The 17,731-nt window shown below is 43.7% G+C and overlaps 1 protein-coding gene across 1 annotated transcript in view; it reads right to left on the bottom strand.

Annotated features, from left to right (window-relative positions):
• The window catches only part of TRPC7 (transient receptor potential cation channel subfamily C member 7), a 243,724-nt gene that overhangs the window by 48,752 nt on the left and 177,241 nt on the right, over window positions 1-17,731 (bottom strand). Inside the window, exon 4 of the mRNA XM_041762480.1 lies at window positions 7,594-7,758. Within this exon, the coding sequence (XP_041618414.1) occupies window positions 7,594-7,758 (165 nt within the window). The remainder of the gene's footprint in view (window positions 1-7,593; window positions 7,759-17,731) is intronic.

Below are 17,731 nucleotides of genomic sequence, written 5' to 3'. Positions count from 1 at the left end.
CATATTCCAAGAAATTTGACAGATAGTATTTTCATGATATTCAGTTATCAGTATTTTACAACTTCCCTTTGGATTTCATTTTTAAACCACAGGTTAATTTCTAGACATAGAGGACTCTTCTCATTCTTTAAAAAATTCTATTTTTATTGTACATTGTGTATAGATCATAGCGTCTTTGATACTACTCTAAAACTTACTGAGGTTTCACTTGTAGCTCTAGTGCACAGTTGAGTTGTGGAGCTGTTCCATGTGGGCCTGAAATGATCTAGAAGATGCCCTGTTAAGGAGCTAATGTTGGGCACATCTTCTCTGGCCCTGGTGTGTGCCATCCAGAGGATACTTTGGTTTTTGAGGACTAAACTCTGGGCTGCCCAGTTAGTCTGCTAACCCCTGTTAGTGAACTCACATAGGTCCCTTCTAGGTCACTGCCATCACTTGCACTTAAGCACCAAATCTTACCCCTCCCCCTCATATGCTAATCAGACGAGCAAAGAGGGAAACCTTTTCTGAAGACCAATTCCTTCTCTAGTGTAGATGTCTACCTGTAGCCATTGTCTGGTTATTTGACATTCACATTCTGCCTCATTCAGTAGTTCTAGAGTGAAATATCACCCACGAGATGGACTGTTGGTTCAGTAGAAGACCAGTTACAGGGGTTTTTGCAGGTAAAAATTCCCTAATTATGACTATGTTCAGTGTAACATTTATAAGTCAGATGGCTTGGTAATGTTCTTTTAATATGCTTCAGCATGGTAATCATCCACTCTAATTGTTGTGGTTATTAGTGTAACATGATTTATTATGATTCTAGTGCCATAGAACCTATCTATAGAAATTTTAAAAATGGTTGTTTAATTTTTTTTTTTTAAACCCAGGATCTCAAGCCTAGACATTGGGAATCCCTGCTATGCTGGAAAAAACTTGGTTCATTTGCATTGTCAGATGTCATATGGCACTAATCTATCTAGTGCTTGAAAACCTGAAATTCTAGTTACCTGAAAACCATGGAGCCTACAGACATTTTATAAATGGTGCTTCTTTGTAATGTTTAATTTCATTATTAACAAAATCAGACAATAGATTAATTTTGGCTCTAGGTAGATTCATTAAATTCAGAATGCACAGGTTAAATGTAAGGACAAATAAAACATCTCATGTAAATTCATTAAGAAAAGTGAATTAAACTGTGGCTTGTGTTGATTTATATATCGAATAGCTAGTTTGAATTTTTCAGCATTTTAGTTGACTCTGTTCGAATCTTGAAGCTCTATTTCCCAACCAGGATGCTGGTGTACCCAGGAGACTTAAATAGTCACTGCTTTGTTTCTTGTCACTGTGTCCTAGTTGGGGTACTGGTGAGAGTGGAGGGAAGATGGAAGCTGACCATGGGGTGAGGAGTGGGGAGAGCCGAGCAGAGGGAAAGAGATGTCAGATCTTGTGTGTCATAGCACGGTCCCAGAAGTGTCAGAAAAAGCTGGGGACCATGGAGATAGACCCAAATCTTAAGGGATTGATGGCCAGGTTTCCAATCCTTTATCAGTGGGCTCTATGTAGCATCTTGTGGTGATGACCTGGATGAGGACACAATGAAGGGCACCTGATGCAGGAAGCTGCACATAGCTGAACCTCAGGTGGCCTTGGGATTCCCCAGAAGACATGGTTTGAGGCATTTAATGTTCTCTCTGTTGCCACCTTCAAGTTGTTATTGTCTAACAGAAGATGAGTCTATAAAAATTGCTGTTATCTGCTGCAAACATAAGAAAAAACCCTATTAAGGCCCTGTGGGCCTTTGGAAGATTACCCTGGGTTCATTTCCCACTTGATCTGGGCCATAGAGAGGAAAGTGAGGTTAAGTATTAATGTTCCTTTCCTCTTTTTCTTCTGGGCTTGTAGACTTCTTTTTAATTGGTCAAACTTTGATTAAGGTCAGATGAGATCAAATCATTTCAGTAGCTTTTGTTCTTTTTCTCTTTTGTGTGTGACATTTCCTATTTGTCTCACAAAGATAATTTTTGAAACAAATTACACCTGGGGAAAACTTCCTCCTTTCTTAAGGTCACCTGGTGAACTAAAAGAAAGGAGAAAAGTCAGCCAATGTATGCCAGCACCTCTTTTCTGGGGAATCATGAAAGCTGGATCAAGGAATAGTGTTAGGTATGGAAAAAGACTGTAGAGCTTTGGGAGATATAGGCCTTGGCTTGCTCTGCTGTTTGCTCACCAGGGCAAAATTGGTGAGTCTGAGGAGTGGGCCAAAGCAGTTCTGTCTTTACTTGGACCTTATGAACAGAAAACTGATAGCAGGAAATGCATGCTTATTGTATCTCAATGCCTGGCTCACCCCAGACCTCCTGGGTACTCTTCTTCATCTCTGGGAAATATATGAATATGAGAACAACTGAGTAATGCTCTTAAATTAGCTGCAAACAAATGGTATTGGTGAGCGATCAGAGGTGGACTTTTACTAGTTAGCACAGCTCTGTGTCCCATGCCACTGGGCTCTTAGCCCTAACCACAAGTGTAAGCATCTCAATGGGGACCTGGTAGCCACATGCCTGCAAAGTAGGTCTCCACCTGGAGAATGTTTCTACCATCTCTACCCAGTATTGTGTCACTAAATGCCACCTTCACTCACTGCCAGGTGCCAGTGACCTCAAGGAAGGGCTTAGTGTGTATAAGTTGGAAAGCTGAATGGATGCAAACTTTGGATCAAGTGCTCCAAAAAGAAACACACACATCTTCAAGGCCAGAGTGGTTAGAGATCCTGGTTAACTTAGGGGAAAATTTCTCTGTATGCTACCTGTAAAATTTTTATTCAAAATGTCTAACCTAGGGCTCAGAAAACTTCCTTTTTGGGGGTGGGGTGGGACAGGAGGATGTTCATTGGGTGTTTCTAATCTGGGCATTCTTACATGACCATGTGAATCCACCCTTTGTCCTGTGGGCTGAAGAGGTGCTGAGTGATAGTGGACTCTTGAAGGTAGGGGTTTCTCAGGAAGGAAAAGGAAAGAATATAGTTTGTCATATCATGGTTTTGACTCCTCTCTTCTAGAAATGTCCTGCTACCTCTGACCTTATGAATCTAGTCCATTGCAAAGTGAAGTAGTCAGCAGTTGAGATGTTTACCTTCAGCACTGAAGGTTGTAATGTGGCTGATGTACTGGAAAGGGTAGACGGCAGGTTGTGTGTGTGTGTGTGTGCATGTGTGTATGTGTATGTGTATGTGGGTGTGCAAAGGTTAAGGTCAGGTGTTTTAAGCCAGAGATCTTAGGTTTAAATTACAACTCCGTAGTTTTCGGCATTTACTTAATCCTTTTGTGTCTTAGTTTCTTCCTCTGTAAAGTAGGGATAAAATATATAACTTATCATGTAGGGTTGATAAAAGAAATGAATAATATGTACAAAGCAGAGCAGCTCCTGGCACATAGGAAGCACTTATTGTGTGGCACTGGAGAGCCTCAGGCGATTCTCCTAAGGGCAAACTTAATTCAACTGGCTCTTACAAAGCTTATAAAGCTTCACTTAATGAAGTGGGAGCTATACAGAGTCCTAAAGCATTTATGCCATGAGCCCTTTGGGGGTACCGTCTATGTGCACCCTAATCTTGGGCACTGGATAGAATAAATAAACTGGAAGAGTTGGTCCTTCCTTTCAGATCACTAGCTGATTTGTTAGTGGAGAGAGATGCAGGGCTGTACCCTGTGCTAGGAAATCGAATAGAGATCTGGGGAGAGAATGTTGCCAGGCTCAGACAGGCCTAAGTATGGAAGTCATCAGCCTTCTGGTACTCTGGACTCCTGTCCTAGCAGGGGGACAGGCAATGGACTCTCCTTTTGGATTTGAGGGCGGATACTTTTGTATATGTGCTGCTGAAGCAAGCACAAGAGTAGACACTTCTGTAATGTAAGAACAAAATATGCTCTATTTCTGGGCACAGATTTTTCCCTCCGTGGCAATGCTTCAAAAATTACAGCATGATTTTCTTTAATCTAGTGCTCTTGGGTAGAGGCAGGTAGGGGGACACAGAGGCCTTTGGAGGCATCATCCTCTCCTGGTTGGTTGGCTCTGGACCACGTGGTGTGAAGACCCTTGTTTCAAATTGCTTCACCTTTGACAAGGGAAAGCAGGGATCTTCCAAAGCTGCAGAGTTACTCCACTTCCTCACTAGGTGTTTTTTTTTTTTTTTGGCACCCGGCTGAGGGGTTGGGGCATGACAGCTAACACTTTGGTGTTCTTCAGTGGAGAGTTATGTGGCAGTGTATGAATGGATGGCTTGTACCTTGCAAAGACAATAGGTAGGAGGCTGAAGTCCTTTACAGCTCTTACTGCCTGAGTCCTAGGACTGAGTTATAAGGATAATTGAACCATCAAGGTTAACAGGCATGGAGGAAATCATTTTCATCTCTCATACCTTTACAATTAGAACTTGTATTGTTCCTTAACACTTCCAGATTGCTGACTTACTCTTCAATCCACCTGCCATAGAGACCCTGTGGAGGCCCTTGAGAATGACTCTTAACTCTTTCAGCTTTCAGATTTTAACAGGCAAGCAACCTAAATTATGAATCAGAATGAAATAACAAAGGATGCAAACACAGGCTATTGATCCATAAGGGGCATTTGGCATCAAGAACTCCTTGAGAGGATGAAGTGCTCTGTAGGCAAAGACCTACCTGAGAGCAGCCATGAGGTGAGAACTCACCAGCCTCCCAGTGGGCTGCATGACTTCAGCCATGTTGGTGATTAAGATGAGAAATCACAGAAAATTATCACTGTTCTCTTTATTGACCTTGGCAGTCCTGTCACATGATCCACACCTGCTGTTATCACCTTATGTACACATCTGTGATTTGATTACCCTCTCCAGCCACTATATTAGTAAGCTGAACTTGTGTTGACACCCTTGACCTTATAATCTTATTTAGCTGTCTTTCTTAGGGATCCTCAGAAACTTAAAAGTAGAATTGATAGCCATGAGGATTCAAAGGGATGATGATGATCTCATCAAAAAAATGATGAGATCATTTTGGCAGGCCAATCAAGTAATTTTGGTGTCCCTAGTGGTCCCTAAATTAAGACAGCAACTATTAAGTAAATGGACCATTAAGTTGGAAACAGAAACTTCAACAGTTTGTTAGACATTAGCTGGTTGATGGGATTTAGCAGTGACATTTTTATGAATACATTTATGAAAGAATATCAAGTTCTAATTTTTTGAGGCAGGTGTCCTAATGTGGTTAGAATATGAAGTTGCTGGGATGACACTGGATTTTTCATAGATTTATTAGGTATAAAGGAAGTGACCCTTCAGGAGGAGGGATACTAGCACATTAACATATTTCTCCACTGTGCCACTTTCCTTGGGAGGACATTGTATTTTGGACATCAGGATCCTTTGGAGAGGGCTGGTTTCTTCACATGGAATAAGAAGTACCTCTGTAATCCCCAGTAATATAGTATCTTTGCCAAACTTGAAAAGATTTCTTTTGTCATGGTGAAAGGAAAGACTAAAGATATCTTGACTGTTTTATCTGCCCTTTGGCTGCCTTAGAGCAACTTTGTCAACTAATTTCCCTCTTTAATGAGGGAACCTTAGAATAAGCAGTGCCACAAAGAGTGATGTCATGCCACAGACTAAGACTTGTCACTCCGACATGGACACACCCTCCAGTGTGTTGAACTCAGACTTGCAGCCCAGAAAGTGCCCAGAAGGCACAAGCAGTGTAATGGCCCGCTCATATTTATCTTTGATATTCTTTTTCTTAGTCTTACTGGAAGCTCCACGATTGACAAGATGTCAATCAAGACAGGTATCTGAGCAGAGGAGAGGAAGCCTTACTGTTGGGCTAAATTTTCCTACCATATTTTCTTCCAGAATGTTCTAGAAGACTGCTATTGGCATGAACCCTCTGTTTCATGATGGCATCAGTCTCCTGGATTTACTGGACCCCAGGAAAGTCCAGAAATTTCTCCCATGTGTACTTTTTTTTTGGCATCACATCTGCCTGATTGATACTGGCCAAGATGATCCTTCTCAGACCTACTGAAAATCTAAAAAATTGAGTCAGCAACTGGAGTATCATTTCTTTCTCAGTATTTCTCCAGGCCACCAGGCAGGCAGAGGCAAACCAGTTTGCTAGTATCATCCCAGTTTTCTAGTAGCTGTCACATATGTCACACTTAGCAAAAGTGACGATTATCAGTGCTTTCTCTACCAATCCAAGTGGCTGTTATTTTAATGACTTAATGTCCTCAAATTAGTTTGGGGCTCCAAGAATATGGAGGTGAGCAACCTTGTCCATCTAGGCTCTGGATAAAGGCAAGGATCTAACCTGTAGGACAGACTAGGTAATTCCATGTGAAAATGTGTGCCTGGAACCAATGACCTACTCTAACCCAGCTTTAAATCTGGCTAGGTGTTTTTTGCTCACTGTCCTTTTTTTTAGCTCATAATGAAAGACGAGAAATCTTGCCTTTATTTTTGTATGTAACTTTGGGGAATTCTGATTTAGAAATCTGTGGCATGGTAGACAAAGAAAATTCTCAGTGAATGTAAGGTTGAATGCCACAAATGTTCAATTTGAGGACTTTGTAGTACCATTTTACAGAAGAAGGAGTCTGAATCCTAACCTCACTCTGTTACCCATCATACTCTAAGGCAGTGAGTGCATTGCCTGCCTGATGAGGAGGCCTCGGCAGCAGCCCTGAAGTCTTGAGCCCATCATCCTGGTCTTAGTTCCCTCTAATTAGAATTGACAAAAGGTTCCATTTTTTGTTAATCACATTAGCTGGTCTGATTCCCTGTGGAATCATTTCTCCATGATTTAGTTCTCTGGTTGCTAACTCTTGCCTGAAGCTGGAGTGAGTGCTGTGGCTTTCTGTGACTCTGGATCAGATGGCTGGGCTGTAGGGATGGTGGGGAGGGAAGTGGGGGAAGTTCCAGTCCCTTGCTTCCCTGTGAGAAGAGAACCCAGCTCTGTACCTTTTCAGCTCTCCTGTTTCCTTTGTCTTTTCCTTCTTGTGACCCAATTAGCTGCCTGTGTGAGCCAGAGCCTAATCAAGGAAGCCAGGGAAACTGGGATATCATGAAGATGGATTTGCAGTGCCCAGCAGGAGCTGCATTTTTACTCGCAGCCTATTATCTCTCTTTTCTGAACCTACTTCATAAAGAATATGCATCCCAATGTAATTGAGGGAGTGAAATGAGATCTTCCATGAAAAGGGCTTAGCCAAAAGAAAGTACTCAGTAAATGTTGCCTATTCCTAGGACCATTGCTATAATTATTACTGTGAATGTAGAGGACATGGCATAATTAGAGGCATGACAGTGCCTGTCTCTCCTTTCTCCTGATATTGATCAGATTATGCCTCGTATATTTGACATTTCCCATATTATCACTCCTTTCTCTTTAGAAAAGTGATGGAAAAAAGAAAGCAGGTCTGTGTGGTTTTCTACTTTTGCTAGATATCACAAGGCTCTCTTCTTTCAACATGGGGGGGAAATGCTGAGCTGTTGTTTTGAGTGAATGGCCTTTAGGTCATGCGAAGGAGAAAAGAAATCACTGCAAACGGCATGCGCCTTAAGCAGGTCTGTACCTTGCTGCACGGAGCAATCCAATAGGCTATGGCGAGAAAAGGGAGGCCTAGGGAGACTCCAAACACAGCCAGGAATTTCACAGCGATAGACTGTTGACGTAAGCCTGAGAGATTTTCATACCACATGGTAAGCAATTGCTGCTGACAGTTAGGATGAGCAACGAACTGTAAAAACAAAACAAAAACAAAAACAAAACGCAAACAGGAAAATGGCATTGGTAGCACTTGAAACAGTATACCACCTACGAGTAGCTGGGGGCTGAGAGGGTCTACTTGGGATGTGCCTGGGGTGTTAGGACAGAGCAATGGGCAGCTCCCTGCTAGGCCCTTCCAGCGTGAGGCTGCTGGCTGTTGTGCCACTGCGGCCAGAGACCTCACTGGACTGGCTTCATTGGTGCTCGGCACTTATCTTGGGTGGAATTCATTTGGGAGGCAGCGTGAATAATGAACGGAAAATAAATGGGGTTTTGGAGTCCCACCTGGGTTTGAAGTTTGCTCCTCTGTTTTCTGACCAGGTGACCTAGGGCAGTTTACCTAACCACTGTGAGCTTTAGTATCTCATTTGCAAAACAGCCTATTGTTCTGTAGGATTAAATAAGTTTGTAGAAGTGCTCACACCTCTTTTCCTTTACTGGCTAAGAAAAGTGCTTACAGTGTTTCTAGAGGACATGTTCTAACTGAATGTTTCCCCACTGGGTTTTAGTGGTGTTTGCTTGGATGCATAGAACTTTTTGTGGCCTGCCAGAGCACTGACACATGGTGTCCCTCAGGCAGTAGCTTCTCACTGCCACCTCCCTCTCTTGGAATGGCCCAGGTTACTAGACAGACTTATGCCGTTTGGTATTGTGTGACCTCACCACTCTGGATATAACTTACTAGACTAGGTGTGGAACCCTGACTTACTGGCCTACCAGGTTTTCTCACCTGAGTATTTGAGACTGATGGAGAGAGGCAGTTTTTTATTTACCAGGAGTTAACAAGTAATCTTGGGAGATGTGGGCCACCATCTTCTACAGAGTTAAAATGAACCAGTTCAAAAGAAAGAAGAATGAAGATGTGTAGTAAGAGGCTCAGATAATATATACCCCCTCTTGGGGTCTACATGGTACAGGAGACATCCTTTTATTCACATAGAGAGTCTCCTTGTTCTACTCCATCCAATAAGTTGAATTGAATTGCTACAACCAAACAGCCTTTTTCTGCAAATATTTGTTGCCATTTGGCTATTTGTTTTGATTGTTGATTTTGAGTCCTGGTCAGTGGAAATGGTTAATAGGCAATATTTAAGTAAAATTTATGGGAAGGAAGTTTATAAGTAAGAAAATTTTGCTTATTAGTTTATTTCCCCCCTGTGACAAGAGGAAGCTGCTGAATGCTTTTGGTTGCCCTGCACTTAGGCCCTACTCAGGATAGCTACACATCCATGGACTGGAACAGACACACTGGGCATTCTTCAAAGGGTCTGACTTTTCATCTGATTACTCTCGAGCATAATATGCCAATTTTCATCTTATTTGCCTCATTGGGTATTAAGGAGACATGTGCAGTGATTATGAGGAAATGTAAAAACATTTCCTTTTCATTATAAGAGTAATATAAATACAACTCTTTTTAAACATTCTCAATGCAAATGGCAGCATGTTCTTGTTTCCAATTTCTGGGAACTCAAGGTAGCAGCCAAGTGATGTGTGAAGACACTACCTAAGGTTTATTTGACCATGCAGCAGCCCCCGATAATACTGTGATCCAAATGTTGGTGAAAATGTAACTTGTTTGGTAGCATTATTGGATCCAAACCATTGTGGTCTTTCCCTATAAGGATAAGAGCTGTGGATTCTCCTCATCCTAGGGTAGGAATCCCCAGGCCAGCAGGTGATAGGCTTTCCTATGCCCTATCTGGCTCACAGCAAAGTGGAGCAAGCAATAGAAAATCACATAGGTATTTTAGTTAATTGTCAGCTTTCTGAGAGCGAGATCCCACAGAGGGATAGTAGGTGGGCATGGTGGCAGTCCGTTTTTTTTTGGTATTTTTTTTATTAGAGTTCAATTTGCCAACATATAGCATAACACCCAGTGCTCATCCCATCAAGTTCCCCCCTCAGTGCCTGTCTTGTTTTCAACAGCCAGCCTTCTCTGGGGGCTGAAATGGATCTGCTCTGGAGAAACCCACAGTCAGATTAGAAGGTGGGACATAAGCTTATGAAATAGTAGAAGACCTTAGCTCACCCTGTGGCTCCCTGCACTGCAGCTGCTCTGAAAGGACTCTGGTGCTGACCCCTCCATTGATCTCTCTGTATCCATGCTTTTTCTATTGCTTCCTGCAGCTAAGTCAGCACAAAAGATTGAGCAGCAGAGCTGGAGGGGAAGGAATGCTGAGATCAAACACAGTGGGGACCATTCCCACTCCTCCTTGCCTGCCTCAGAGAAAACAGTGATCACAACTAAAACAAGGGGGCTATCTTGAGACTTCTTCTGATGAGACACGTGCTAAGTTTTATAGCTGCATTTCTTCCCCTATAATAAAGCAAACTTGTTCCAATCATAATATTTATTTGTGGATAGACTTTATAGTATATTCCTCCCAGAAAGCTGACAGCAGCTGATAACTGAAGCCCAGATTGTTTACCTTTCTATGGCTGCTTTTCTGTACTTGTGGTAGGCTTTTGAAATTCAGTGTGTAACAAAGGAATTTTCCCACTGTGCCTTTGAAGCACAGAGGAAGATCATCTGTGATCCCAGGAAGAGAAGAGTAACATGAGGCATGCCATCAGTTCACAACAGTCCAACCAAAAGGACACTCAGCTAGGGAACAAGGACAGGAAGAATTCTTGCAGGGAGGTGGGGGTGGGGAGGTCTATGGGGGAAGGATTTTCAGAAGTAGGGTGAGAAATGAATGGGTACGAGGAAAAGTCTGCAGCTAGAATGGAATGGGAACGCAGAAAATCAGTGTTGTCTTGGGTTTGCTTGCTTTGGCATTTAGCTCACAAAAGGATGGGTGACCCCAAGGGTTTTGCCCAGGCCATTCTCACCCCAGACCATTCTGGACTGAGTGTGTGGTTCACTTTTATGGAAGTTCTTCAGAGGAACTGACAAGAACACCTCAGTTTTTCCATTCCACTTTTTATAGCAGGAAGTTCCTGATGGTCTGGAGCTGAGAATCCATTAAGGTGGGCTTAAATGGAGCTGAGCAGTCTTTTCAGAGAAAAGACATCCAGCTATATCCATGATTTGACATGTGCAGAGAGAAGAAATCCAGCCACATGCTGGACTGTGCAGAGAACCAGGGCAGGAGGGGGAAGCTGAGAGAAGTAAAATTGCAGATATAAGTGGGAGCTCTGAGCCAGCATCCCCTACAGTGGGCAAGGAGACTGGCTGGAAAACAGGACCTGAGAGTCCAGAGGGACCAGGAATCATGTGGCTGCTGGTTTTTGAGACCATCTCACGCCAGTTAATCATCATGGCTCGTTTGACCAGCCTTTCTGGTTAATATAACAACAGCTATACCCAGAGCTACTTTTCTGTTAGTATCGAAGCATCTTGTTTCTCCTAGCCCCTGGTGACATAGTAAGAATACAATGCTGCCATATGGGAACTCTTGGACATATTAGCTCAATCTTGGCTGTTACTCTACTCTTATTTGATATGTGGGCTGCTGTTTTCCTTTTATAGCCCAAAGGAGAACCATCCCCTTCACTGTTTGCCCACTTTATATTCATTCACAAGGAAACAACTGATGTTTTAAGAATACATAGTTGTTGAAGAGATACAAACATTTTTCAACTTACTGTTTTTAAGGCTATCTCACAAGATGCTAAAGCTCTCAGGCTAGACACTCTCATCACAACGAGGCCTGAAACTTTCCTGGTGTGTGGTGAATAAGGGCATGGGCTGGTGTGTGGCTTCTTGGGTTCAAGTCCTGGCCCTGCCACTTACTGGCCATATGCTCTCATGTCACTGACTCTGTGCTGAGCTTTCCTCTTCTATAGATGCAACTAATCATGAGGATTAGTATTTGTAAAGTGCTTAGAATAGTACCTGGCTAATTGGAAGCACTATATTAGTATGTAATAAACAGAAGCCCCTAACGCTGCTTTCCTTCCCCTTTTCTCTGTCTCTCTCCCTCTGTTTCTCTCTTCCTCCCTCTTCTCTCTGCAGCTCTACCTTACCCTCCTGTCTTTATTCTTGTGTCAACCTTGTTGGGGCAGACAGATTCTTAAAGTGTTGGTGTCTCAACCATGTAATCTAACCACATGGGTTAGGTCACTCCCTCTATCCAGTCCCTTCTGCTCCACCCTCCACTGAAGGCACAGCTTGATTTATCCATGCCGTTAGCTCACAGCGGGCTGGCTTCTGTTGGGTGGGAGGAGTCCCTATCAAGGGTCTTCTGCACCCTGATACCCCCTACAGCTGGTGGGGCACTCCACCGTTGAGGAGCAGTGCATGGTCTTGAACCTGCCGAAAGCACTTCTCCTCCTCGGTGTCCCTCCCCTCAGTCCTGCATTTTGCATTTTTCACAGGGAGGAGAAGAGGACTCATTTGAGCTCAGTGGCTTCAAGACTGTGATTTCCAAGCCTTTAAGTACAAGTTTTTCTCTCGCACACCGAGTCTCATTTATAGAATGATGAGATGTGGCAATGCAAGATTTGATCAGCTGAAGAATGACTTAGCTGGAGCAAAATTTGTAAAATCCAGTGTTTATAGATAAAATTACTTTCTTTTATACAGATAAACCACTGAAGGGCCCAGCGGTGTCTGATATGACTGTGGTCAAGGTTTTCCACTTAGCTTATCACCAGGATTTGCTTATAGAAATGTATTTTCCCTGGAAACTGTCTGCATAGGCAAAGGGAGACAGACCCTGTCTCAAACTATGGTCATCAAGTGGCTTTTCTTAGTGTGGACCATCATTCAGAATTAGAATAATTCTGTGGTGCCATTTCATTTTTGGAGCATCTCGTGGAATTGGGTTCAGTGGTGCTGATGTTTTTGCTTCCCATTCTGTCTTGGGAAAGCTCTCAAGTCTTGGAGGTTGAGGAGGAAGGAAAAGAAATGGAAGTATTAGTCACTTACTAGTTTAGTTTGTGGGTGGGTCATTCATTTGTTCGTTCATTCACTTCATAGAATTTTTCTCAGTACTCCTTCTTACCAGGCACTGCGCCCAGCACTGGAAATACAGAAAGAGCTTGCAGTTCTTGTCCACCTGGAGCTCTCGGGCCTGTGACTGTGAAGTGGAATGGGACCTTAGGGTAACACCTCCTGCCAGTTCTGGAGTAGGTCCTCCCAGTGGGTGAACTGGTAACACTGAATGATCGTCCCACCAGTGGGTGCACTTGGTGTGTTTTCCCCCTTGAGAGACCTGATACTGAGAGCTCCACATCCTTGGTGCAGCTGGTTGCTTTGTCTCCATTGATGACCTTCAAATTATTCTTCTCTGTACCAGTAGTTCACAGAGTGGTTGCACTCACAGTCTCTGAGGCTGGCCTATGCAAGTTCAAATCCCAGATCTGCCATTTCCTAGCTCTGTGACCCTGGGCAAGCCACTTCATGGCTGCTAGTTTTGTGATTGAGGAAAATGTGTATTGGGTGCTCCGAACATGGCCCTGTATTTAATATTAATGGTGGGCAATGGTATTACTGCTGCTGCCATTCTCACTATCACTTCTGCTCCCCTCCCACCCCACCCAGTGATGTCTACATAGGTCTCTTGGCCTTTCACCTTGCTGAGTTTATGCCATCAGCAGAGGACTGAGTTGCCATGGTGTTTTTAGAGTTAAAAATTCCTGAAGAATTTAGTATGCTCAATTACACTAAAAAAGCAGAAATTGCCATTGTCGCATGAAGTTTTAAATCAGTGGAACATTCTGGTATGGAACCAACATTGGTGCTATGCTCATTGAACCTATTTGTGCCACTCCCAAGTGGCCACCACAAGAGGATAAGCCATAATAGTTCTGCGTGGACGGTGGTGGGATAGAGGAAAGAAAGGTGTGGGGCTTGGAGCTCTGGATGGGGAATCTATAAATCATACCTCTTTCAAGGAGCCTTAAGCATGGGCACTAGATAAAGTAAAACGTTTTGAAATCATAGCTTGAGTGTTTTTGCTATTCATTATTGAGGACCTACTACATGAAGGAATTTTAGTTCTGTTGGCTGTCGTCTTCACAGTAACCCTCCAAAAAATGGATGTCTGTACATTGTCACATACAGATGAAGATGTGCTATCCTCCCCCTCTTGCAGGTGAGGGAGCTGAGTCTGTGTCACCTGACATTGCCCATAGTCCCACATCCAGAAAGTGGTTCCCCTGTCTCATTCTGTCTGCCAAGCGGAAGGGCATTTCTGAGCCTCCAGATTCCAGATGTGCCACAGAGATGTGCCTGTGGTTTTCCAGCCCGAGTTCTGTAGCAGTGGGCTCTGTCCTCCTGGAGGTGCGGGGACAGTTGCTCTCTGACTCACTTCTCCAGAGCAGTGGCAGTTCTGTGCTAGTCCTGTATCCACTCTATTCATGCTGTTGGGGAGCCATGAGGGCATAGATGGAGGAGATTTTAACTGGGGAGAAAGGAAGCAAGTGAAAGGGAATGAAAAGAAGAAAAAGGAAGCAGAGAAGAGGAGAGCAAAGGAAAGGAGAGTCAGAGAGTTGGGAGTCTGACTTTTAGCTGCTGTTCCAACTTGACTACTATTCTTTTGCCTCCCATCCTTAGGCTCTGGCCAAACTCTGGCTGCACTCTTCTCAGAGCCTGCCCCAAGCTTGACTGTCACTGAGCCTCTGCTCCCAGTGTCTCTGCTCCCCAGCATGCTTTCCCTCTCATCACCACTGTCCAGGTGTTCAGCGCTCTCTCTCTCTCTCTCTCTCTCTCTCTCTCTCTCCTGAAAGCTCATGGTGCCCACTCAGGGGAGAATCTGTCTCTCTTTCCTCTTCTCCAATTCTTAGTCTCTCCTTTTATCAGTTTTATGCCTGGATGATCCTCTACCAGAGAGAAAACTCCTGGATAGTGTCTGTGGACCTTCAGCGTGGTGGTTAGTGAGTGGGTATGCTAGCAGTACCATTTGAATGAGGAAATGACATAACTAGCAGTTGTGTTCAGACTGCAAATCTGGAACCATTTACAGTACCAGAGTGGCCTTCCTTATTTATTATCCCTATGTCTGGCAGATTCCCAGCACTTTTGGCTACACCACCATATCTGGAAGAGGCACGTGGGTGCGAATGGCTGAAAGTTTTCTTGCTCTCCAGGAGGCATAATGAACAGATAAATGCCTGAATTCATGTCTTGGTTGAATTTGTTTTCACTGTGGAAGTGCCAGGGGACAGGAAAACAATGACGATGATAACTTGCTTCATTACCAAAGGCAGTCAAGCTAGGAGTTTAAAGATCTTATCAGGAAAAAATTCCTACCATCATCTGGGGGCGGGGGTACCCAGGAAGTATGAGGGAGACAAGTATGGGAGCTCAGGCCAAGGGAATTTTTGCTTCTTTGTTACATATGCATTGCTTCAGCATGCTGCCTCCCTCTCCTCATCTTTTTGCAGTATCACCTGCAAAAGTCTCCTTTTGCGGACTACTCGAATGTCTTTTGGACATCCCCCTCATTTCTGGGAGAATCTATTTGGAAGCCTGTACAGATGTCTCTCATTCGATTCCAGGCTCCCCTGCCTCATCTTCCACTTGTGTACCCACCAGCTTAGCCAGCCCTGGCATGTGTCTTAGTTATTTGTACAACTGAGTGTCCTGCCAGGCAGGTCCCTACTCACTGAGCCATCCTGAAAGTCTGCTGTGTGCAGTGGGAGGAGGTGTGTACTTCTGACAGCTCTTCACTCCTATGAAGATTTGATATTATCTGTTCAGTTGAATAGCTTGCTCCTTTGCTCTCTGTTCCTGTTTCCTAGGGACAGCAGAACACAAACACTTTCTCACCTCAAACAGTTCTGCAATTTTATAGATCAACTGGAATTACACAAATGCCACAAATTGGTGAGTTACTCTGAGCACTGCACCTGTGACTTAGCAGCTTGTCTCTTACCAGACACAGAATGATTTTCTGATGGAGACAATTATTCATGAACAGCCTGTGCTTTAGTCTCTGGAATGCAGAGACCTAAACAAATGGTGCTGGACTTCTCCCAGAGCTGTGGGTAAGCCTTTTCCTGAGTGCAGGTGCAATGGCAAAGGGCCTTAGCCAGCCGTCCTGGAGGCAAATGCTAAATATATGTCAGTGATCACCAGGATTCCTCTCACGGCACTGAGCCGAGAGGGTGCTGACGAGGTAACTGGGTTTCCAATCTGACTTCACTCACACAGCCAGAGTCCCACTGTGGGCTCACAGTGAACCTCTAGCTGGCTCCAGATGACTGTTTCTGCTCTTTCACAGAGGCCACTCTCCATACCTGGGCAATGACTCTGTCCTCCCCACTTAGGGTTATGCCCTAGCCTGAAACCATAGGCAAAATGGAAGCAGTGTCTAGCACACCTTCTTACATTATCTTCTTGGGCTTTCCAGCCAAGTTGCTCTACATACTGTTCCCAGACATGGTCTGTGTAGCCTACCTGCCTGTGTTCATCTTGCTTCTCTCTGATTCACTTCCTAATCAGCCTTTGGGATCCAACTTTCTCTCCTCTTTCAAGTCCTACCAAGTTGCTTAGTCCCCTGAGATGTCTTAGACTCCTCTGGGTCTTGTTCTGTGGCACTCACTTAGCAGTCATGGCTTAAGGGTCTAGTAGTGTAGAGCTGTACTATTGTGTTTACATCTTTTGTGCTGTTTTTAAGCTCTTTGAAGGAACCAACTGTCTTTGTATCCCCAAGGGTGTGCAGCCTTATGTTTTACACATAATAGGTGCTCATAATAGTAACATCTGTTGAGTGATAGATTGCATGCTCTTCTGGAGCTGCTAAGATTTGTTCTATGATTTTCTCTCTGACTCAACATTTCAGAATAATTTCTAAATATAACAGATTCTATATTACTCAGGGTCTGATGAACATTTAGCTGTCTTTATATCTTTACTAGAAGCAAACAGGGAGAGGTGATAAAAACTAAGGGTTTTGTTTTTTTGTGCAGGAGAGGATTGAAACATGAGACTAAAGTAGGGTTTGAGGCTTATCTTTGGGATCTGCTGAGGATTCTTTAATATCTATGTCTGCCCTTACCACTATAAGCTAACATCAACTGAGAAATATTCACAAAATAATAATTATTATTTTAATAAAGAATTGCTGATGTTTATTGAGCATCTATTCTGTGTCAGGCTTTGTCCTTAACAGTCACTGTATTATTTATCCCCCACATGACTCCCTGCTGTTAATGTTCTTATTATAAATGTGGAAATATGAGGCACAGAAATAAAGTAACTTGGCTATAATCACAAAGGTGATTATGATATGGACTGGACTTGAAGCCAGGCCATTCTGACTTCAAAGACCATGTTTTGAGCTGTTTTCCTGTATTTCCACAAGGTAGATTTTTTTGAACAGGTAAATATGCCAGAGCACAAAGGACCACAGTGATTTCTCCAAGCCCACAGAGGCCAGGGGTTCTCGTGATTTAAAATGCTGTTGGAGCTCTCATCATCCTGTGCTTCTGTCAGTTGGCCTGCCAAGTCCCAGTGGAGATGAAAATCAGGAATACATGAGGGGAAGGACTCGAAGCCAGTTCCCTCGACAACTGTATCTTCCTAAAAGGAATAAGTCATCATCACACTGAAGATAAAATCCTGGGTGCTCTCTCCTGCATACAGGCAGGAACAGCAGCAGCAGATTCAAGCAGTGGCTCAATGCCTGGGTACCACTTTGCCAGGAACCAGATTAATGTGGAGTCCACCTAAGTCCAGATTTACAGCCTTGAGAAGTACGACTCCAGGCAAAAAACTGCTTTGCTGAGGACCTAATTAGTGTCTTGGGTCTTGCCAAATCCCACCTGACACTGACATCTTACTGGAAAAACTGTAGTTTCAGATAATTTTCTGTGCCTGAGTTCTGACTGAATAATGTTCCTATATGGAATCTGTAACTGCAGACCTTTCCTGGTGGCTTTTCTGTCCCTTGGGTGCAAAGATTCATGGAGTCAGAGAGCATGCACATGCTTTCAGGTCAGCCTTCCTGGTGCCAGTCTTGGCTCTACCACTGACTTGTGAAGGGCAGTGT

This window comes from Vulpes lagopus, chromosome 7 (assembly GCF_018345385.1).
Source record: "Vulpes lagopus strain Blue_001 chromosome 7, ASM1834538v1, whole genome shotgun sequence".
NCBI lineage: Eukaryota > Metazoa > Chordata > Mammalia > Carnivora > Canidae > Vulpes > Vulpes lagopus.
The sequence above is the reverse complement of the archived record's forward strand: the minus strand, read 5'-3'. Positions and strand labels throughout refer to the sequence as shown.